This window comes from Falco naumanni, chromosome 3 (genome assembly GCF_017639655.2).
Source record: "Falco naumanni isolate bFalNau1 chromosome 3, bFalNau1.pat, whole genome shotgun sequence".
NCBI lineage: Eukaryota > Metazoa > Chordata > Aves > Falconiformes > Falconidae > Falco > Falco naumanni.
The window spans coordinates 84,909,648-84,934,252 of record NC_054056.1 but is presented as its reverse complement, the minus strand read 5'-3'; the positions used below and the strand labels follow the sequence as shown (position 1 = coordinate 84,934,252).

At 38.0% G+C, this 24,605-nt stretch overlaps 1 protein-coding gene across 1 annotated transcript in view; it reads right to left on the bottom strand.

The window, feature by feature from the left end:
* Positions 1 to 15,040: 15,040 nt before the first annotated feature.
* Positions 15,041 to 24,605, bottom strand: part of ZBTB10 (zinc finger and BTB domain containing 10) — a 32,637-nt gene continuing 23,072 nt past the window's right edge. Inside the window, exons 4-5 of the mRNA XM_040587210.1 lie at positions 23,114 to 23,289; positions 15,041 to 20,366 (exon numbers count right to left, since the gene is read on the bottom strand). Of these exons, the coding sequence (XP_040443144.1) occupies positions 20,061 to 20,366; positions 23,114 to 23,289 (482 nt within the window). The 3' untranslated portion in view covers positions 15,041 to 20,060. The remainder of the gene's footprint in view (positions 20,367 to 23,113; positions 23,290 to 24,605) is intronic.

Below are 24,605 nucleotides of genomic sequence, written 5' to 3'. Positions count from 1 at the left end.
GAGACAAAAGTGCACTGGTAAGGTTGTTCCAATAATTAAAGCATTGTGAAATGCAGAGAGAGCGAGCCCTGGCTTTCCTTTTACAAGCACTTGGCACATCATAAATAAAGCATGAGTAAAACAAAGGAAGTAAAATTGTGCCAGCCCCCAAAGCACCTTAAAGCTCATTTGTCAGAAGTATTTTCCCAGTGAAGGGAAATTGCTTATAAAGAAAGATGCACAGCAATCGATACTGGCAGCATTCGATTTGCCTATGTATCTTATCCATTTTGTTTTATTCTACTGTATCACAATTTCTTATGTTAGCAGCTGCATATGTGGTAAGTTCAGGTTAGATTAGGAATGAACACTTCTTCAAAAATTCTACAGTTTTTACTGTTGGGAGACTAATGCATTATGATCAAAGATGCATTAGATAGCTAAGCACTTCTAATAAAGTTTGAAGCTGGGGTGACCTACACTTTTGTAAAAGGGACTTACTCTTGCAGTATGAACTGGCCAGCAAGTGTTCCCCTCAAAAAAAAAAAAAAAAAAAAAACCAAACCCCAAAACCAAGGAACTTCTCATATCAGCCCATTCAGCTATTTCTGCATCTGTGATATATCTATTTGTTTTAATCCATTTTAGTTTTACATAAAGTCCTTCATTGAGTTTATTCAACATTAGGAGGAATTACCCAACACAAAAGATGTTTGTAATAGCCTGTTGTCTGTTGTATATAATTTGTAGTGCGTTTTTCTGCAAACATATCAGTCAATTGAAACTAAAAGTAGCATGCAAAGAACTCTCCATCACCATCCCTGAAAAAATGCAAAACGTTTTTAGCAATTCTTTTGAAAGACCCTGGATCAGCTGGACAGAAAATTGGAAATTCAGATACACAGACCCAAAATCCATCCTCAGGCTACAGGTACAAAATTTCATTAACTTCCAAGTCTAAATATCCTAGATTTAAGGCTTGTATTCCATTTTTTTTTCTTAGTGTGGATCTGCTGGTGTGCTTTCATTCATCATCAGCTCCTCCATGTCTGTCATGAGATACCTGTGTATTGCGTAAAAGAGCTACTTGGATCTACTTTGAGCTTACAAGACCCAAAAGCATGACAACGTGCTAGTTCAGGGCTCAATACTGACTAACGTCTGTTTTCCCTGTGAAGTCCTAGGATGTGTTTTCTGGCAATGGAACAGAAATGAAAATCAGGAAGAAATCTGAATTCCAGTAACCAACAGTTTTAGTTCTCAGTCTAGAGATCCTGCATTAAAAAAAATTGACATTTTTGCACAGTCTCAGCCGAGTCAGTGGGACTACCTTCTGGCGGGCCTCAGGTGCCCTCCTGCCTTAAAAAGATGGAAGCTGTAATAGCAACTTCAACTTGAAAATGAATGAAGAACAAAAAAGTTATATAAATTTTTACAATTGTAATTCAGTATTCTACTACTGTGCCATTACATACTGTGGTTTCTAGAATAAATGCATGAGACCATGTATGTTTAAGCTTCTTTATTAAGCATTTTATGAGCAGGTATGACAGACTTGACAAGAAATTAATGGCTAAATATAATTTTACAGCTACATGTATTTTTATAGTTTCCTGAAAGTTGAAGTTTGTACAGACTTGCTTTAATTACCTAATTATAAAACAATTCATAATGCCAGCCAGCCATCAGTTGACATTATCTGTGTATGTCAGCACCAGGTTGTTTTGCTGAGCTTTTACTTAACTCCTGACTCCCTTTAATTATTATACTCTGTGAATCTATCAAAGGTGAATAATACAGCTTCTCCCACAATAGATTTTCTGATATTTTCCACACATTACAGTGTTAATTATCTAATCATAAGCAGCAGCCACTTCTAAAGAAATTCTGATCTAAAGAACTGGATTCCAATCTGAGGATTTCCTTGGCAGACTTACTGTGGCACTGTTTGCCACAGCTTACTCATACACACGTGAAAGTTGCTATACCACATTGTTTTGCGAAATGAAAAATAAAGGATAAGTCTTACTCTTTGGCGCAAGTAGCTAACAAAAACCTGGAGTCCTCTGGATTGGTGAAGACAACTATCAACTGGCTTTTCCATGCATCCCTATATACTTAAACCCTGTTTCCCTCAGCAGAGAACAGGAGGGATCATCATTATACACAGCAGCATTTAGCTGGCAACAAATATTTTCCAGGCCTTTCTCGAGGTCACACACCCAGTCAGACCATTTAGGCTGGAAAAGACCTTTGAGATCATCAAGTCCAACTGTTAACCAAGGACTGCCAAGTCTATCACTAAACCACATCCCTAAGCACCGCATCTACACATTTTTTAAGTATCTCCAGGGATGGTGATTCCACCCCTCCCTGGGCAGCCTGTTTCAATGCTTGACCACCCTTTCAGTAAAGAATTTTTTTGCAATATCCAATCTAAACCTCCCCTGGCATAAGTTGAGGTCATTTCTTCTTGTCCTGTTCCTTGTTATATGGGAGAAGAGACTGACCCCCACCTGCACACAACCTCCTTCCAGGTAGCTGTAAAGAAAGCAATAAGGTCCTCCCTGACTCTCCTCCAGGCTAAACAGCCCCAGTTCCCTCAGCCACCCCTTATAAAACTTGTTCTTGAGATCCTTCACACTTCAGTGTTGCTCTGGGTCTCCACCAGGGCTGTCTTTCAGCTCCTCTGCTTTTTTGCCTCATGGACTTTCAGAAAGGAATAGCCACAACAAGTAAAATTGTTTTCTGACCAAGTAAAAGGCAGGCTTTTGCTGCAGATCAAGACACTTAAATTCAGATCTCTACCTGTCTAAATAGGCTCAATGGAGTCTATAGAGGAATTCTGTTTACCCTAAAAGAGACTCTCAATACCTTGTCCCCTAAATGGCTTTTTAGTCTACATCTGAGCTGAGCTTCCAATGCAGTCAGTGTAGCGAGTAGCTCTCCACTGACTCCAGTGGAAGGGTACCTCAGATGTAGATGCCTGCATTGGTTTCTTGGCCAATCTCCATCCCATGGAATCAATTCAGGACTTCCGTTCTTCAAAACATCCATGTGGGACTGGCAAATACCATGCAGGATCTACAAGTCACCCACACGCTTTCTGACCAGCAACTGAAGACCAAGTGAGATACCCTAAAACATCTGAAATTGAGCAGTTGGATTGAGCCCTAACTCCCTTGATGTGAGAAAGGTTTCTTTTATAATAGTTAAAAAAATCATAAGCACCTCCTGGGTTAAGTTCATCTTGTTCTGAAGCAGATGTGTGAAACGAATGAGGTGAACCTAGACAATCAAGGTGAGATGCAATCTAGTGCTGACAGAAATCTGGCCTGTATTCAGGGTAGAGACTGTGACTGTTTCATATACGTAATCGTAAATCAAGACTAGCAGCTACATTCCTCAATCCTAATGAAATTTTACTATTTCAGTCTTCCTAGAGCACGGAATTAGGTTCTCTTTGCTTTAATTAATAATGTGGCCCACATGCTTTCTCTTTGACCATTTTACTTCATTTTATTGTTTGCTAAGAAGCTTGGCCTCTTTTCAGAAGGAAGCTTTGATGCCTCTCCTGACAGAGCAACTCTGAGAAACACACAGAATTTTCATTCTTCACTTCCATCTTAGTGGCAGCAGTCAAATAAATAACGTTCAGCCAAACCTTGGGAAGAATGACAGCTGCACTAAGGTTTTAGGGACACAAAATCAAACCGTGTGGAAATGTCTGCCAACTCTGTCAAGGATTTAAACATCATTCTGCAGGCAGCACTCACCTGGGGCCCTCACAAAGGCATTTTGTTTATTGAAGGATCATTTTTAATGAATATGAACGTGTCTATTAAGATTAAGTACAGAGAGGTGAAACTATTTGAACACAGTCTATCACAAGACAAAAAGTGTAGATGGCACTCGAAATCACGCTGGGCGCTGTAAGAGCAGGCCCTGCTGTACTGGCTCAGACTGAACATATGGATCTTCCCATTTCTCATGCGCTCCAACGGTAATCAAAGGCAGTTGCATAGGTAAGAGCGTAGCAGCAACACTTATATGCCATACTTCCCTGAACGCAACAGCAGCTCAGGGACTGGAGAGTATGGGACAACACCGAAGAGAGGACCATGACAGCACGGTTCAACAACATAGGTAGCTTTAAAAAGCAATATTTAGAAGCTATCAGTAGGCTAAAGATAAATGAACTTTTTTTTTTTTTTGTAATTTCACCAAGATCATTTATAAAAAAAGTGAAGAACAAAGAACTGGGTCTTGCTGTACCTCATTTTGACACATACAACTGGGTCCATGCAGATTCTTGCAAATCAAATGTAATGCGCCTACTTCACTTCTTGACAAGGGTTAAAACAAATGGGATCTGGGGAGATGCTTCAAAGGGAAGAGAATGGGATTTCAGGAAGGTATTTATGTCTGGAAAAGAACTAATTGTTCAATTAAAATTAATTCTTAAAAGTGACTTAAAAAGAAGGCTCTCTAACGTTCTTTCACACATTCTAATTTAACTGCAAATACTTAAGTTTTTCTTCCCCTCCCTCATTTTCCAAAGTGTTACTCAATATAGCAATCTAAGAGAAATTAAATCTGAGAATTCTTTGTGCCAATCTAAGGAACAGATTAAAATCTATGCAACAGCTATCTGGGTGACTGATTATTTCACACAAATGCAAATGACAGGAAAGCTGTTAATGAAGATGTTACACAGCTGAAGGTAGTTGATATTTCCATTCAAGACATTTCATAAAGAGAATACCAGAAAGAGCTACACAAAACCAGCGACTATCAAAGAAAAAACCACAACATTTATCTTTTCAAAAAACGAAGTAATATGATCTCTTTGCTGTAATTCCTAAATTAATTTTCATGGATTTTTAGGAGCTGGAAACAGGGTGCTCAATCTGAGGTGTATAAGCCAGCCTACTTAGAAAGCATTTGGAGAGTAAAGGGGAATCTTTGACTGATTCCTGTGACTGTCGAGCAATCCCCAAAACTCTGCATGACTTGAGGTAGTAAGTATTTAAACTTTCAGCATTCAAGTCTATGCCCTAAATTTCTTTTGAACCTGTCAGTATCTCAGAGTACTCAGTGATCAGTATCAGGCCCTCAGATATTAACAAAAATTAAACCTGGATTTTTGAAAACATAATAAAACCTATACTTAAGTGCTTTGAAGAATCAGGGCATATAAACTAGTCAAACTTCTGGAAACATTTGATTAAGCTTCTTCAAATCAAAGTAGCAGCATTTTAAGAAGTTGGGATGGATGAATTAAATGTTTGCTTTGGATGGTTTGCACTGGATTTGCCAGCTGTCAAGAGTAACTGGTGAGAGTAGCAAACCCGTGTAAGATTATACATGACCAGACAAACTAAAAGTGGCATATAACAAAGGGATGAGTGGCCAAGGCATACCTAATCAATACAATTTTGACTGAGTTGTTCCAAAAATCTTATGGTAATATTAAAAACCAGTTGGGTTTTAAGTGTTACAACTTCATTATGAAGCGAAACACCTGAAGATAGGGGTGGTTGTTTTCAAGGCGTCTCTGTACATGTTGCTCCTGACTATCACTACACTGACAACCACCTCTCGCTGGTTTACGTGGGAATCATAGATTAAGTTCTACAGGTTCAAAAAGATGACAATAGCTATACCTGCATGGAAAAGCATTTTAAACCTCCCCACCTGTCATATTCAGAGGTGCTTAACTGAACTAAGCCACCAAGGCTTAACTAGGCATACCTTGCTGGAGCAGGCTGGGGTGCAGGGTCTACAGATACGGGTCCTGGGTTCCTCAAAAAACTCCAGAGTGCTCTTTCCTGAACTAAAAATTTATCAGTAAGCAGGACCCATACCAACTGTGCCAGTCAAATACCGGGTTGAAATTAATCTCCTAGATTCACATTAAGTCCATTGCCAAGAAGCAAAAACACTGGTTGCCCTGTGTAATCCAAGTTCAGCCTTAGTCCAGCACCTTTTGGAGGGCAAAGACTTGTGATCCTGGTGGGTAAAAGCCACTTCCACAAATAATTCAGTATCTGTTTGCCACTAACAGACAGGCCACATCAGCTGGGGGCAGAGGGGAGGGGGAAGACACCTCATCAGCTCCCTGACACTTTATGACATCTCACAAACAGCTATTAAAAAGAAAAAGAGGCAGACGTGTGTAGGGGGAATCTTTCAATTACACCCACTGATAATACTGTGCAGGTAAGAACAAAATCAGATTTGTCTGTTTTGAAACCTGCATCCCAAAGATGTCCCTTTCCTCCTCTTTTCTCCTCCCAGCAGAACTCACTCCACTGGACTGGTAAAAGACACCAGCATGGCTGTAGTTATCCCGCCCTCTGCAAGGTAGGTATGGTTGCTACCCGCTTTGCATTATCACAGTACCATCAATGTGATCTCTGGAAGGTGCCCAATTTGTTGCCACACATTTAAAATGTTTATAAAACCTGGTTGATGAAGTTTCCTACCTTGTACAATCAAAGTTTGATTAGTGATTTGTGTGAACGCTAGAATAATTAAAAGGCTAGTTTCCAAGCTAACCCTCACTCTGAGTGCACACTATTGTATTTTAAGCAACTGGGTACAACAAAAATCAAGTATAGTTTAGTTCCTCACATTACCACTCATCTTTATTTCTCACGTTCAATACACTTTAAACAATAATGATTGCCTGTCAAAGTGTAATTTCTACAAATGTGATGGAAAGTTTAATCACACTGAAGAAAGATTACAATCAACATTGCTGTGAGCACTTAATGTGATAAGGATGGACAGTAGAAGGTTTCTGAACAAGTTTTGCAGTACATAAATGCACTCCTTTATGTTAAGGTACTTTGATAAATTGTCACTTAAGTAGTTTTTATGCTTTCTAGGACCCAACCTTGCAACTCCCAGAATAGGAAGGAAAATTGCTTGGCTTGAGAAATGGTAGTTTTTTCAAGGGAAAAAGATACAAAATCCAATGATTACTTGGCTTTTCAAGAGATTTTTAAAAAATAAACAAATAAAAATTGGATTCTAGGCAGGTTCAATCAAACATAGGGGCCAAAAACCCCACTAAGCTTAGTCAGCTTTAGCTCTATGTCTACAAATGTGTTTTGCAATTATTTCTGTACACCATCCACACACCACAAACTGCTCTGTGATAAACAAAGCAAAGTGGACACTCAAGTCACACCAGACAGCTCCTTGTGTGTGCATGTCTCACCTGGACACTGTTTGCAGAAGGCAAAACCAAAGATGTGATCTACCAAAATTATGACAGTAGGGTGTAAGGCAGTAGCACGATTTGGTCTCATGTTCAGTCAGCACAAGCATTTAACATACAGCAGTGGAAAATGGCTAATATTTCCATTGTGGTGACAGGCACTGAGCCTTCATCAGCAAGATGCTCAGCAAACTGAGCATTCTTAAGTAAACAATTTTATTGCTAATGTTTTCCAGAGGAATAATGGGCGTCTCTATGAGACCAGAAGCATCACAACACCCCATGAATAGGAATGCACCTGGACGGCTCTAGAACAGTGGTTGTCAGTTTTTCCCCCTCCACCACGTTAGAAAAGGTCACAATAATCATATCCACAACTTACAGAGGTAATCCTGCTATCACGACTGTCACTTCCCCTCCCCCACCTCCAGTTACTGTCACTACTTCCAGTAAAGCCACTATACTGCCCCAGAAGAACAGTTCTAAAAAGGAATTTAAAGATTTTTAAATTTTAAGAGATTTTGTTGGTTTTGGCCTCATAACAAAAATTAAGCAGGATAATGAAGCAAGACAAAAAGTGTGTGAGAATGTGCAAGATTTCAGGTACTGCTTCATCAGCAGGAAGATAAATACTGCTCTATCTCCCAGGCTGTACAACATCACACTGCTAAAAACATCAGTAGGAAAAACTGCCAGCAATTATCTGGGTTTGCAAATCACTTTCCAGTAACTACTTTGGAAGTTAAGAAATTCTGTGTCCTCATTTTGGTCTTCAGTAGAGTTGATGCAAGCAAAAGCAGCACAGCTCCAGGGTAACACTGATTTGGGACCATTTCAGCCATGTCTTTTGTGACCCCATAAAAGTAGATCTGTAAATAGTTGTCCAGACTCCACACACCTCAAGGAAGTTTTCCTTTGAACTAACTCTAATTTGTTCCACGGACAGCAAAGTATTCATGGTTGAAGCCTATCAGGAGCACTCCTGAAGTATGTCAAGTTTCCTCCAAAAGGAACTCAATGAAGCGTTCAGAGCTCTGCAACATAAACTAAAGCTGGGTAAGCGGGGAGGAGAGTTCTGCCTCAAAAGTAACCTTCCGATTCAAACTCACTCACTGACTTGGATGCACACTTAGTTTTTGACCAGTGGTACTGGAAAGCAATGCCTTTTCTTTACCCAAGCAGACATAGGTTGAAATGCCTGCACCTTGACTCTGTAAGTGATACAACATAGTTCAAGACTTCTGGTCTCTTACCAGCTCAGAAACAGCACGCAGCAATGCAAAGATGAGCATTGGGTGCAGCGTGAAGTTCTAATAGGAGCTGGACAGAGAGCCTTCATTGTTTCTCCCCGCACCAGTCTCAGAGGGTCACCTTTTCTTCAGTGACAGAAGACACCTGGAAAACTAAATTGCTTTTGCTTCATCATCCCCTTGGGTTTGGGTGTTATTAACATATAGGGCCCAAGATATTAAAGAATACTAGCAAAAATACTCAACCTTAGGGTGGGTTTGGGGTGGGTGTTGTTTTTTTTTTTTAACTGAACAGAGTAATAATGAATTGCACTTCCCCTTTGCAAGGTGAAAAGATTGGATCCAAAATGTCAAAGTTTAAATTTAATGAGCATGTGATTCATGCAGTATTTCAGAACAAAACATCATTCAAGTTTATAATTATGACTATGCATTACGCAAAGAAACCAAAAAACCCTAGAAGACAGCTCAAAGAAAAAGAACTTTCTACTGATTAAAAGTGTCTACACAACAAAATGTAAAGATTGTTGACACCTTGCAAAAGAAATGGGTCTTTTTTACGTCTTGACTACAGCAAAAGCCAGAAGGCAACTTGACAAGAGTTTTTTGGTTTTTTTTTTTAAAGCAAGATCATTCAGTCTAAGGGGGGGCAGCGAAGGGTACTAGAAAAGGTGGCAGTTTTACAGTTTGCTGGAAAACAAAAAAATTGGTCACAAGTATGTGAAAAAATGGGGCACAGATGTATTTTCAGGAAATTATTATTCTGAAGAGAATGTCCAAGTACAGTAAATTCTAAAGCTAGACCTCAGTAACAGTGGAGTTGTCCTTTTTATAGCATCCATGTTGATTCCCTCATTATTTCTTTTAAATTGTAGTGATCTGACAAGGCTGATTTGTACTTTACTTAGGTTTAACAACAGCAGTAGCAAACTGATAAAGCTTAAGAGTAAAGTAGCTTATTAGCACTGGCAGCTTAGCCAGCAAACATCATAAAAAGGATTTAAATCAGAAATTCAATCCCCACCCCTTGCTTTTTAGCTGATAACAGCAGAAGATACAGGAAACCAATGAATCAATCGCATCAGTCACTGACTGCTAAAACTGGTAAGAACCAAGAGCAGTACAGGCTTGACAAAAATCTGTCAATACTGAGCCTGTCATCCCTATCCTCTACATACTGTGTGATCTCTATTAAATAAAGGCAAGAGAGAGATCAGTTCAAACTTGGAAAGCTGAACATACCACATACGCCATCTCTCATGACAGTTTACTAAATATCTGAAGCCTCAACAACTGTCATGCACTTACCCATAGTATTTAAAGAGTGCAAATTAAATAACAGCAAGCTCAAAAGAATAACCCTCTCCCTGGAAAGAAAGTAGGACACCTGATGGACTTGCATTTTGTCCCTCAGAAACGATGCCAAGGAGAAAACCATGCACTGCCGAGGACAAACATTGCTTCTTAGCAGAGAGCAAAAAAGGACATGACCAAGCTTTCAGAAGAGCCTTCCATGTCACAAGGCTGGCTGGCAGTGATTGTGCCCTAGTAGCTTGAGCTTTAGCGATACCTTGATTTCTTCCACTTCACTTGCCCCAAAAGATCTGCTGCATACTTTAATACAATTGCATTCTGTACCATGTTTTATTCATAATTGCAGTTGTGCCTGAAGGCACACATTCTGACATGGAACCAGAGATTGCTTCGAGGCAAAGTTGATGTTACATTAATATTAAACACATTAATAAGATATTGCTTTGGCCATACTGAACATAAAGAGGTCAAATGCTCAGAAACAGCCTTTATTTTAGCACCTGAAAAACACTGTGCTGCTTCCTTTTTTTTTTTTTTTTTGAAAGAATTATGTAGCCTGTCAAAAACCACCAAGCTTCAAGTTACCTGCCTACCAAAGAAGCTAAACACACGGCATGAGGAGTTTGATGTTTGAGTTGGTACAGGAACAGCAGCTGAGAAAGGTGGAGAGCAGCTGCATTTCAAAGCTAAGTTCTGAGCTAGTCTCCGTACAGGAACAAAGGCAGGCAACCCGAGCTCAAGCTCGCTTATCTGAAGTAACAACTGCAAGATGAAACACAAAACCCTTGTTGCATGTGAAAAGGTACTATATATATTTTATCTATCAATTGCATTAAATACTGACTACACACAGGGTGTCAAGCAAGGGATTCTCAAATGCTCATGTGGAAGCAGCTTTAAAAAAAAAACCACAACAAACCTTAAGTTGGGAATTTAAACATTTAAAAACAAAATCTGACCTTCACATGGCAACAACAGGTTGCAGACTAAATGCTACAGCCTACTAACATATACTGTTAAAGGGGATGAGGTGTAAGCTCAGACTTGAAATATCCAAGTGCCCTAGCACAAAAGTTCAAATTCCAACAGAGCTGACTCAGTCCTTCCATCTTCCAAAGTACATAAATCTAATTCCTCGCAGTTTTACTATGAAAGGAATTCTTAAAAGCAGGGGTCCTCTTCCCTGCTGTGCCAAAACTGAGGGTTCCCTCTCCTATGATATTTTCAGTTGTTCCCTGCCATTCTTCTTGAGAGAATGTCACATCCAGCCATCAGGTGGTTATTAAACATACTACTTTGAAATCCCAGTATCAAGTTACAGAATTACAAGTGATTTGCAGTAATTTACAGTTAGTGCAACATAGTTCCAAATACTGGTTATGTAATAAACCCTGATTTAAGATACTTCACCTAAAATGTTTTTAAAGAGTGCCATAAAATCCAAAATGAAAAGCTATTATTTGTTTGCTTACAAGTGATTTAGTAAGTTTTTTTAGCATGCTAGCAATCTTCAGGACACACCACATTTGCAGGCAATTTACAGTCCAGAGTTGTTCAGCTGAAGTCGATGATACATTCACTTTAAATATTTACTGTAACTGTTCTACAGTCAGTAGGTGTGGGGAAAGCCAATCTTCACCAACATCAGTAAAGGCAAGGCAGCATCACAAAAAATAACCACCTAGACCAGTAGAACATACTTAGGTTAAATAATTTCATTATTCTTTCTCCTTTCTCCATTATTTAATTCTTAATTATTATGATCACGTTGAGAAATATCAAGTGTGTTTTACAACTATCACCTCTCATTGAGCAAACCCAGTTTTCCCTAACTCTACAGGGGTTCTTCCTACGTAACTCCTTTCCAGAGTTTTCACATCTCCAGTAAGGAAGGAAGTCCACAGATCTAGAGGAACAATCACTTCAGAGCCAGCTAAGAGAAATAGAAAAAAGATAATTACGAGCTGGATTGAAGCATTCCACCCTGGAAGAAGGGGGGGAAAAAAAAAGTATCCTGTACAAGATAAACAGGTAAAAGTGTTTCTTAGAGAACAGTTGTTTGAGATTTTAGCCTGTGATGATAAAGAAATGAGTCATCATCCGTCACAATGAATACACTATAGAGTTAAATCATTTGATGTGGTAACTTAAAACCACATTCACTTTTAGATTCTTTTCTAAATCTACATCAAAGAGGAGGAACTTCCAATAATTCTCATAAAACACCACAGATTTACACAGGTACTCCAATACTTGGGCTCTTTAATAGCATTTCTCTCACCACTTCAGGAGAGCTTTATGAAATATCTCAGCAAAAAGGAAAAAGAGACAACAATATAACTGGGGAAAGACATATATGGGGCAAATGAACCTCGCCAGGACTAGCCAGGCCATGGCACAAGCGGACAGCAAAACGGCTTTTAAAAAGCCCTGTCAAATGCTGTGATCAGACTACACCACTTCGATAGCTACCGTCAGCAAAGCAGTGCTAATAGTAACAACTGCAGTTAAGACCTGTGCTGCACTATAATGAGACATTTTTATTAACTTGAATGGTGTATAAGCACCAAAACTACCGTACCAGTTCAGACAGACTAGCAGTCTCTGTACTACTACTCAGGTTACAAAACTGAAATGCTTCAGAGGGAGGTGCAAGAAATTCCAAGGGAAAAGTCTGCTTTAAGTATGAATACATATGCCTTTTTGCCAATTCAGTTCCCGCCCACCCACCCCCCCACCCACCCCCCCATGAGTGCACAGTGGACACCATGCCCCCTTTCCACATCTTCCACAGTAAAAACCATCATTTGAAGATGAATCCAGGGCAGAATAATGCCTTCCAACAGAGTCACACAACTTCTTTGTGAACATCACATATTCCTATCTTGCTGTTTGCAGAAAGTGAGTAGATCCTCTAGAGTTGTAAATCATGTTAGAGGTATGACAGCAAACATGATTTTGATTACAACTCCAAGTTTTGAAAAAATAATTAAATATGGCAATAGCAATTTTTGCAAACCTAGCCAGAGTAACATCATATATATCCCGTGCAGTTTATAAACATCTTGGCATATCAAGTCTCAGTAAGGCTTAAAAACAAGCATCTTCCTAAATTCCAATTACTCAGAGATTAAAGATAAACCTTTCCACTCTCCCCTCTTTTCCAATTACCTCTATTTCTGCGAAAGATGACAAAAATGCATAGACATACTAATATGATATCCTATGACCTCAGCAGTCTCATTTTTCAAGTGGATGCAGAGAAAAACTTACCAAAAGATGGTATCTCAACACTGAATAAGCACATGCAGGTCACTCACCAAATCAACTTCCCTTAAGAAAATAAGTTACTTAAAGTAAAAGTATCTTTCAATTACAGCAGCACTTCAGAAGCATCTTCCTACATATTAGCAATGAAAAATATAGTAAGAAAAACATTCCCAGGTAGGATTTATTTTGTGACACTTCTTCATTGGTAACATTTGGCAATCTTTACTCAGGAGGAAGAATTTTGAGCTTGTTTGAAGATGTAACAACCTAGGGAGACAGTATCTTGGGAGAATGCAGCACATACTGACTGATAAAAGCAACCCTTCCAAGCTAGAGGCATTTTAAGAGTTAATAGGAGTGGGGGACAGTTACCATTTTCCAATCAAGCTGGCAGTTTTGGTATTCAGTATTAAGAAAACCTTTGAATGAACTGAACTAGTACTATGACTCCACTGTATGAATTTGGGAAATAAATGCATTGAGGTGGTATAATTACACTCATTTGATCTGAAAATAACTTAGGCTGTTTCTCAGCGTAAGTTTGGCATCTTTTAACAGTTAATCTGTAGATGTTTTCAAGTTAAAGGGCTAGAAAGAAGATGACTGCTTAGAAGCTGATATTAGGCCTATCCTTTGGAGGTGAGCATTGCAAGAGTTAAGGAATTTACAACATCAACTCAACCCTGCTGCAAAGATAAGCATCTCTTCCTGTCCTTGATGAATGCACCTAGACTTCAGATCCATTCGGAAAGCTAGTAGAGACCATTTCATTCAGAACAAGCTTTTCTCATGACCCTCCTACAAACTTTGCAGCTCATCTTCTACAACTGCTTGCTGTCCCTATTTTAATTCTTAATTATACTACATTTGGTGAATTTTTACAAACATTTCTTCTCCTGCTGCTACTTTCTAGCTACAAAGTTAACACTATCCTGTGGAATCTGAAGCTCTTTTCCAAACATACTTAGAGATAATGTAATAGTTTACATATATTTAACAAGAAAACATCGCATTACTATATAGCATTTAATTAACAAGCTGAAAATATATTGAAGTCTTGAAACAATTCTGAGAAATGCCATTCAGATGATTTTAAAAGTAATCCAAAAGTTTGTTCAATGGCCTGCAGGTTATCTTCAAGGCTATCCCAAAACCAGAGCTATTGTCCCCGACAAGACTTTTTTTTTTATGTGCTTTATCTATGTATCAGATAGAGCTGTGCAGAGCCAGCTAGTCAGAAAAGCTAATCAGACAGAAGCCTTAGTCTTCAGAACCCTCTAGTATCCAAGTCAATACATACAAGCAGACTTGTCTATCCAGGATAGAGAACCTAAAGTTTTCACTAACAGGGTAAACAGAAAATTCCGAAGTTTTCAATCCTTGAAAGGACTTAGAAAAGGCTGATCGTTTTTTAACTTAATGAAACCACTTGTGCATTACCCACTAAAAATAACACTCAAGTAAGATGACAACAGAAGCCAAAGGATCAGTGCAAACACACATTCGGCATTATTCAGCCAAGCAGCTTTTGGGAAACCCAGGAGAAAGCATTTCTTCCAAACATCTCAGGCTGGTGGGGCTAGAGAGAGGAACAAAACACCAAGGTAAATGTTTTGGGCACACAGTGCAACTGCACTTCTGAGGGGATCCAATCCTTCTGGTACACACTAGAATGTCTAAAGTGTCCCTTAAGTGATCTCAAAGTTGCACTAAAGTTTGCCTAAAATCCAGTTTTAGGTAAACACACCTTATCTGGGATGCTGGTTTTTGGAAGCTACCCATCTTAAAAGTGATCTGCCTTATTATGAGAAAAGCTTAAAATACAACCTTAAAATAAACTCTACTTTCCATAAATGTAATTCTATATGAGAAGCAGAAATTAAGTCATTTGCAGCAAATGACTGTACATTAATACTTACCCATCCAAAGAATTCTCTCTGCATATACTTGTGGAGGGGAAGGAGGCAGGGCACAGTTAAAAATAGATAGAAAGAAACAGTCATTTTTTATATTTATTTGCAGCATGGTAACTTAAAAAGACTGGTGCGCATAGTATTAGAAGTCTGGAAATTATGTTTCCATACCAATGTTAGTGAGAAATTACTTGTGTCTGTATTCCCAAGTCACTAATCCAAATCAATTCAGGTAAGAAAAACATTAATATATAGCTTATTTTAAACAATTGCTTCAAATTGCAATAATGTTACATACAAAGTACTCAGCCATATTTTTTTTTTCCTCCAGTTTAGGTCATAGGATCCTTCTAGTGTATTTTACCTTTTTTCACAGAAAAGTATTTTTAAAACCCATAGTGAATTATACGTGGGATCTTCCAACATCTCAAAAGGTTCAGCTAGCAATGCCTGAATTAACCTGTGTTTTCTTTATTACAAAAAACTTATTTTATTATAGGTTTGTTAAAGGATACTATATGAAAAGCAACTTATGTCTTTTTTGTGTTCATTGTGTCAATATTTAACCTTTACCATACTGTTTAGTGAAACGCAGTAATGTGCTATTAAAACATATCAAAGGCAAATCTCAGTTCTAAGGAGCAAACATTTATCAAATAAAAAAAATGGGAAACTAATTACATAGTGAAGAGGGATATTAACAGAAGGCTACATCGTAAAATACCTACAGAAAACTACTCAGTGGTACTACCTCTACAGAGCATGAACCACATTCTGGAGACACAAAATAAACTCAAAAGTGGACTTCTTGTACAGCTTCTTCATCAGAAGCTTGTCACCAAATTGTGCTAGAAAGAAATGCAGCGGGTTGTCCGAAACATTCAAGTAGCAAACTAGAGGAATTGTAACAACTCAAATCCAAAAGCCTTTTTCTCATCATATTGCATTCAACATTTTTCTCCTTTTTCACCTTCTTTTGGCACAACAAGTTTTTTGGGCTGCTGCTGGTGTCAATTATCTTGCTTTCATTTCTCTTGTTAGTTTCCAAAGCCATTTAAATACAACAAAATACAATGTAACAGCCAATAAGGCACAGTTCTTGCAGTTATTTCTGCATCTGTATGGAGTCAGCAAACTATATAAATATTTGGTGGGAGACTCATGTTATCGAGTGGCAAGAACAGGAAAAGTCAAATGAAGCAAAACTTAAAGCAAACAAACCAGATTGGCCTCAATAAAGAAAATCCTATTAAAGGCCTTACCAACTTAAAGCTAGGCAAAGAAAGCATCTTCTGCTAACAGCATTACTGCTGTGACCTGCAGCTAGAAGCCTACTCCATGCCAGTGTCCCGGCCCCAAACTTTTCTTCACCTACGGGTAACACTGTTGTCAGAGGTAAGAGGGGCATGTAGTAATAGGTGAAAACTGCATTTGCAGAAGTATATGCATGTCAAAAAGTAACAGTGTATATACTACGGGGACCTGTTAATTTCAACTCTCACTTCTTAGGGTGCACCACTGTGCTGACAACCAAGTATCATTTCTGGCTTTCAAAACTGGTTTCACTTCAGGAAATGATTTTACCAGAAGATCTGTTTGCAAACTGAACTATGAAATTTTCTACACAATTTAAAAAAATGCCATTTCTCCTGCAAGATGCAAATTACATGACAACTGGAAGGAGCTTGCTATTGCATTGTAATAACATTAGCATAAGACAAATGCATTTTATGTTGTCTGTCCTCCCTACATCACACCTACTTTAATGAAAGTGAATTTACTTACTGATTTTATTTTGTTCTGCATTGCAGTTCCCTACCAGAAAGTGCTCTGTATGCTTATTTCTAAAAGATAACTGCCACTGCTTGAAGAGACAAGGTAAAAAACCAAGCAAACCAAAAAACCACAGAAGGGGGGAATCCCAACATCAGAAATCTGTTAGTCTGATTTTATAACATACCTGATTCTTTTCATAAAACTACTCTTGCGTGGCATTGCCCCAAATAAGCAAATCTCAGACATTTGGTTTGAGAAATATTTCATCAGAAGACAAAATAAAAGACTGGGTATCTTTTAATTTGATAAGGATGACAGTTAAAGCACACTAGTCTTTCTTCTTTTAAAGAGGAAAAAAAACCCTACCCCCAAACTCAACACCAAACCAAAATTCACTGCCATGTTACTACAGCATAGCTCCAGTGTTTAAGAGGGAAGACTACGTCCAGTGCAAACAGAAATCTCTTCCTGCTTTTTATAATAAACTTGAACTGTCCCTTTTAAGGTAATTATTTGGAAATTTACTTTTATCAATTTAGAGCTCCCCAAAGTAATATATTTAAAATAACTTTTGAATAAACAGCTCAGAAAAGATAGCACCCAAACAAATTCTTTTGGTTCTTCAATATAAGAACAGTGGATCTCCATTAAGCTATTTCACACCATTTGCTAAAGAACTAGTGTCACATTTCATTAGTCATCCCTCTCCCTCCAACCTTCCTAAGGGCATTTTGATGCAACTTCTAAAAGCAAGCAGTTAAGTATCACCAAGGAATCAACGATTGTCACAATGCAACAGAATATTAAGGCCAGTGAATAACAACTGAATATTTATAAGTAACACTAATTTCTATCAAAGCCTGCTTTTCCAAATATAACCAGAACAAAAGCACAACAATTCTGTAGTGTACCAAGTGTATATTTCAATTTACTGTATGCAGTCTAACAACAAATTTGGTCATAATTTACCAGATATACATAAATGATTTAAGTAGTAAAAGAAGATTCAGTTCCAAGATAATAAGTTCATACCTTGAGGGGAAAAAAAAAAAAAAAAAACCAAAACAAAACAAAAAAGGAAAATACATTAAGAATGTAGAGCCAGGTCCAGTTTCTAAGCATTAAGTGAGCAGTATTCTAATTAAAGCAGATTTAGGTGAATTTCAGATATATATATATTTATATATATAGACAGATCTACCAATTGTAAACTATGATTTTAAAGGGGATAAATGGGATGGAAAAATCTTTATGCTATACTTACATATTCACAAAGCAGAACATTACTTTAACGTTTAAAATATTTTTTCATTCATATCATCTTTGCCCAACTAATTTCTACTTTGGACCCCACCAGAATTACACATTACTCATTTTAGTCTAGAACAATGAGAATAAGATGTATTCTTCAGTGTAACAAAAAAAAAAAAAAGAAGGCACCCACCCTCCCCACCCTCCCCCAAAAAACTAATCATCTGTCAGGTTTACAATGATGTGGAAACTACTAATGAAACAAGTGGATGATAAAAAAAAGCATTTTAATTCCCATATAACTGTAGTTCAAACTTAGCTTCAATCAGCAAAAAGAATGTCTTAACATTATGTTACTGTTCTACTGATGTAAAGGACAACAGTAAAGCTTGTCTCTTTTAAATATATACCAACTTTGATCAGATGGAGCACCATTAAGATTCTGTCCGTCAAAGCATAGTTCAAAGTTATCCACACAACTAGCATAATTTAGTTACCCGATATAAAATAGGAAAAAATATACTCATTTTAAAATTAAACAAAGCTGAAAAATAGGGTGACCCTCAACTGGTTTTTATACAGTACTGTCACACTGGCCTAGCTATGTATCATGATAAATGCTCTGCATATTTACTCGTCATGACATAATAGTACATCAGATGTATTGTTCCAATGATTGCCTGAATTCATTTGCCTTAGGCTAGACAACACAGAGGAGTTTAAGATGAAGGTGTAATGCCCTCCCCTCCCTATGAAAGAGGCCTGAAATCATTGGTACAAGTATTACATGCTTAGGAAAAAAATCCACGTGGCTACAAAAATTCAAGTTTCAACGCCTCCTAGAAAATTTGAAATAAAGAGTGTAGGGAGTATATCATCCTGAAAAGTAGACAACTCAAAAAGCATTTATTTTGCTTTGGACTGTTTGTTTTTCTTAAAAAAAAAAATCCCAGCAAATTAAGTCAACAAGTTAAATATAATCGGTTTATATTAAAGACTAGCAACAACCCATTAAGTACAAAAGAATAAAAAATTATTTGTGTTCATTTTAATGACAAACGATGGGCACAATAGCCTAGTGTCCAATTCACATCACATAAACTAGCAAAAAACCGGACAAGTAAAATTATCAACCAAGAAGTCTTTTAATATGACACTTTCTCCATTTCTTGTATTTTTATTCCGTGGGACTGAGGTATACACCAGGGAATTAAAAAAGTTTGAGAGGAGGGGGCCTTGGAAGGAGGAAACATTATTACATCGGATACCTTTCAGCATGACTGTCTCCTTAGACTAAGTGGTAGAAGAGTTACCCATGCTCTGATCAGTCTACTGTTTCATTATTGGTCATTCCTTCTGCAAGATCATTTTGGAACTGATGAATCAAGAGCAACCTTCTTGAAAATTCAAGACTGTGAAGAAACAGACACTAAATTAATGCCATTATTAACTTCTCCAGTGCTTATCACCTATAACACTTGCCAGCATAGAGCCAAAAGTTTTAAAACCAAATTTCCATATGGTGTTGGCATTACCTGTGATGCATATTTAAATGATTGGCTTTCACCTATCAGAGTACGGGAGAGGTAAGGTTTGTATGGTCAAGACATGCTTGTGGAAACAAGAGCCACTAGCTCAGATTAGCTTCACTGGTTCACTGACAACGTACAAGTGGATTTGGGAAAGCTGTCTTTGTATTTCCATACCAAGTTGCCATTTTCTTCATTCATGTTAACAGATACATGAATGTGTAACGTAAGTACAGTTACTACTATGTCTGAATAGGACCCAAGTAGCTATATCCTATAAATAATAAAAAATACATTTTTCTTTTCATAACTGACTGTAGATGTGAGGACTCTGTATAATTCAACCAAATGGTTGTATGCTGTACAGTCCTGTGCAAATATCATTAAAAAATTAATAATCCTTTTTTGCTATAAGGCTTTGACCCTACATTTTTCACAGCAACATAACTACCATCCAGCCTGTACCATATTTCGCAAGCCTTCAGTCCAAAAATTCAAATAGTCAATCCATATAGTGTCCATTTGCAGCACCCTGAAGTCATATGCTCTGTCAGTCATCTAAAGGCATACAAACTTCCCCAGATTCATCCCATCGAGACTGGTCGTTCTGTTCTTCTACATCATCACCAAGCTCCTCATCACCTTCTCCCACTTCATTTTCCTCGTATTCTTCATCCCTAGGGAAATCTGTGTCCTGCACCTGGTCTGCTCCCTCTTGCCCTCCAGGTTGAGATTTATCTGCACAGTCTACACAGACTCCGTAACGTCGTGATCCATGTCTTATTCCAACGCTGGCTGCTAGCATGAAAATCTTCTTACACACCATACATTTATACTTTTTATCCTTTTTATGCACCTATATGGAAGAGAAATATTAACAGCTGAAAACGTATGTATCAGGTTGCATTTCTGTATAGTAGTAGAAAACTATTAATAATAATTGCCAATACAAAAATTAATTTTTGAACTCTTCCAAAAGAATCCCCAACACTGTTCAGAGAAAGAGAAGCACTAATAGACATCCATTTTGACTACATGAGCTATTGCCCACAACCAAACTACCTGCTTACTGTTCAGCAGGTAGCTGAATAGCAGCTGCCTGTTCTGTAAGCAGGTGAGTGTTCTTTTTATGACTACTCACTGTATAGAGCAAGGCTCTGAAAGGCAATGAGAATAGTATAAGCATTTATGTTGCACACAGGATCATATCTCATTTAGAAAACTGCCTTTGTCATTTTAAGTCCTAGAAGCATTAAGAACAAGCAGGAGTTAATAAAATCTGCATGAATTCAAAAAGCAAGATCCTTCTTCCATGACACCTCTCTCCAAAATAACCTTTCCAGGTGCCTTTGGTGAATTTTTTGCCTTGTATGTAAGTGAGCTTGTGTGCAAAATCAGAAGGCTGCTGGTGACTAACTTAACTAAACATAGATTTAAATTTTGAATTCAGGAATACGTTAATTGTTCAAGTAACTGAATTCAGCAACCAGGTATAATAGTTAGCATCTTGGAAAAAAATTAAGTTGAAGACTTCTTTCTGCTGTCTAGTGTCCTCAAAACAGATTACAATTATGTGCTTAAATATCTCATTTGAGGTCACATTGAAAAAGTTACCATTTAAAACAAAACAGAAATTACCATGCAGATAAGAGGAAAAAAACCCAAGATCAATATATAAAGTTACTTTAGTCCCACTGTGTAATCTGTACATCTGATACTACATGTTCTTTCCTCAGCCTCTAGACTTGTTATGATAATGTTTCACACAGAGCAGAATGTTTGAGGCATTTGTTGAACAGGGGGATAGGGGGCAAAAGAAGTGTTCTGACTCCATCGGGGACAGCACACTTCAGTTACAGCACAGGGCTGGGCTGAGCTCACTCTATAGCTATCTTCACCCTGTCTGACCAACTCCTAATCTGGAGGGAAAAAGTCTTCAGCTACAAAAACTTGTTAGATACTGAAGGACAGGAACCTGTAGTCCTATCATACTCTTCCTGGTAGACTGCCTACCACCCACTGTTGCTACCTTCCCTGGTGAGCCCCAAAGGAAGGAGTAGCTGCTGGGACATGTTACACTGTATCACCCACCAATAAGGTGGTAACGACCTAACCTCCTCTGCCCAGCCACAGTTACCTTGTACCACTCATCACCTCCATCCCTGCAGTCACCTCCATACACTACAGCACAAAATATCCTTCTACCTTGGTAACATTATGGGTACCTCCGTCCCTTTGAGCATCTAAGCCTTCATCAGGTGGTATGGGAGAAGGAAGAAAGGCAGCAGTAGCAGGATGGAAAGATGCGTATCTAAGATGAAAGAACTCCAGTGGAACAAAAAAAAGACGCTGGTTCTAAAAATTACACAGGATCTGTTAATACAGCTGCCCTACCTTCACAACCATTTAAGGAATACTTAAAATTACTACAGTGGTCTCATAACTATCTTCTAGAATTACATCTTGGTACCACTCAGGTTATTATTTACTTATAATAATGTTACTAGCTAACAGGAAGTTCATTTCATGATAGCACAGGCTAGAAAGGAAAGTTAGAAAGACTTACACCAAAAGCTCTTTTCTGCATCCCCATTAGAACTCGGAAACTCACAACCACTTTTTCTACTTGCTGTGGAACAAAAGGCCAACTGCGAGAAGGCTACAGAGACTTGTGGAACACCCTCATGAGGGAGAAAGGTGGTCCACTGGTTCTCAAAGGGCTAAAGAAAGCTACCAAAATGGAGAATTGCGATTTACCCCATTTCATGTACTAACCTGTTTTGAGTATCTGCAAAATGAGTTTTTTTTTTTAAATCACAGCTTGGAGAAATGTTATTAGTTTTCACCACCAATATGATCTTGCTTTTATTACTCCCTTAAAACACACCCTGGACTTTATACAGTAAATATTATAACGAAGTCCTAATTTCCTTACAGACTAGACACAAAGTACCTGCAAAATACCCAAGACAAAATTCTCTCTGGATCCTCAGATAAACAGTACTCAAGTCAAATCCTGAGTTACACAACATGCACAGGGCAGGGTAAGCTCAACTGCTGATTATGGCACTGGTAGAATACAAGTCAGAAGGACATTTACTTTCTGCATCTCGGATATTTTTCATTCTTTCTGAACCTTACAGTAAATACTATACTATAGCTTTCTCTAGTTGTGAAGTAAGTATTTTGGAACTACCCCAGGATATCATGCAATTGCTGATTAACAGGGTATCCTCACAGAAAATGGTGGTGCAGCATTACAGGACAATACGACATGCTATTCTATTACAGTAACACCAAGACAGAATTCCCTTTCGTTATCTACAGAATATCTCTTCATACGTCATTTTCAAAATCATCTTGATATTATCTCTATCAGAATTCCAGTGATTGTCTTAATTGATACTGCATTTTCCATTAAGAATATAAGAGGTACAGTTATCACAAAGAGATGTTTATCTTTATCCATTTTAGATTAAGATAAAACAATTTACGTTATGGCAAATCAGAGAACAGTGTTTCTCCCAGCTACCAAAACATTTGAAAAAACAAAGACCCCACTCATACATGTGCATGCATACAGACACACATGCAGTTACCTACCAAGGAATGTCTCTTTACATGTTCTCTTCGAGTAAACAGCTTCCCACAGATGTCACAACTGAAAGATCTCACGCCTGTGTGAATGAGCAAGTGTCTCTTTAGTGTTCTTCTGTATTTGGCTACATAATTACAGTGTGGACACTTCAACTTGTTCATGATTAAAGCAGAGGAATCACCTACAAGATAATAAGCCATCAGGAGAAAAGATGATGAAACACAAAAAAACTGTTTCAATATGTTCTGCTTGGTGCACAAAAATAAACAGGTGCCAAAACAATAAAGCATCCACGTGACTTTTCATCAGACAAATCAGGACAATGCCTGCCTACAGAAACCAAATACTGGTAGGTTCTGCACATACAATTTTGCTAGAAAAATACCTACTTCTAACCAAGGAATTTTTACTACAGAATTACAGATCAATTCTTTGAAAAGACGTTTTATTTCATGCATTAGAGTAAATTAGCTACAAGCCAGTGGTATTCCATTTTCTAGATGTCACCTATACCAGAAAATACTTTATTCAGGATGAGAAACCCCCTAGCTCTCCGACATTTAGACTGTCTTCCCCCCTAACCTTCTATTGAGAATTATGTGCAGAACTGCCTGCCAATATCTGACTCTACAGATAAACAAAAAAAGAAAGTCTAACTAAGGAAGAACAAATATTGACAAAAGGAGTAGGACAGTAAGAGGTAGCACAATTCTTATATAGCTAAAAAGGGAAGTTATTGCCTCAAACCTTTGCTATTCCTTACTCAAAGTCTAATTTGGTCTAACAGCAGAAAAAAATAAGGAGAACACTAAACTTCTGGAAGTAGCAATATCCTATTTCTTTCTTATGATGGAAGAATAGGTATTTACATATCCTTAGGCCAAGGATAACAGAGCTTGCTCAAAGGATATGTGCAAAATGGGTTTACTACCTGTAACTGTGTGAAACTGAAAAGCACCGGATGCTGTGACAGTTATGAAGGTGGCCATACAGGAATGCAAGGATTATTCCAAGAATATGGTACTGGCTCAACTTACAACAGATGAGAAGTTATGAACATGATCATAAGCATCTAGAACAATCCAAAAAGCACTGGCTAAAGCTTCATGCTTACATGCATATGAGTTTTTAATGCTCATGCTGGCAGGAAGAAAGCAATTGTGTTTTATATGCATGGGCCTGAACGCCTTCATCTAAGATGCCTTCTCTCAGTTTCAAAATCCATCATAACACGAAGTTAAATTTTGCTAATATTCAAAAGTTTGTCTTGGTATAATTGGAGCACTCATGCAAGCTGCATGTCAACAGTGTCACACAATGGCTTACATGAAGAAAAGCAAGTACAAAAAAAGTTTAAATTGCAGTCTTATACACATCAACAGGGGCATGACGGACAGGCAGATGTCAGGACCGTAAGAAATATGGGAATTTAATGGTTTAAGAACAGGCAGACCTCTAAACCCTTGCCTGCTACTGAATTGCACCTTCTGATGACCC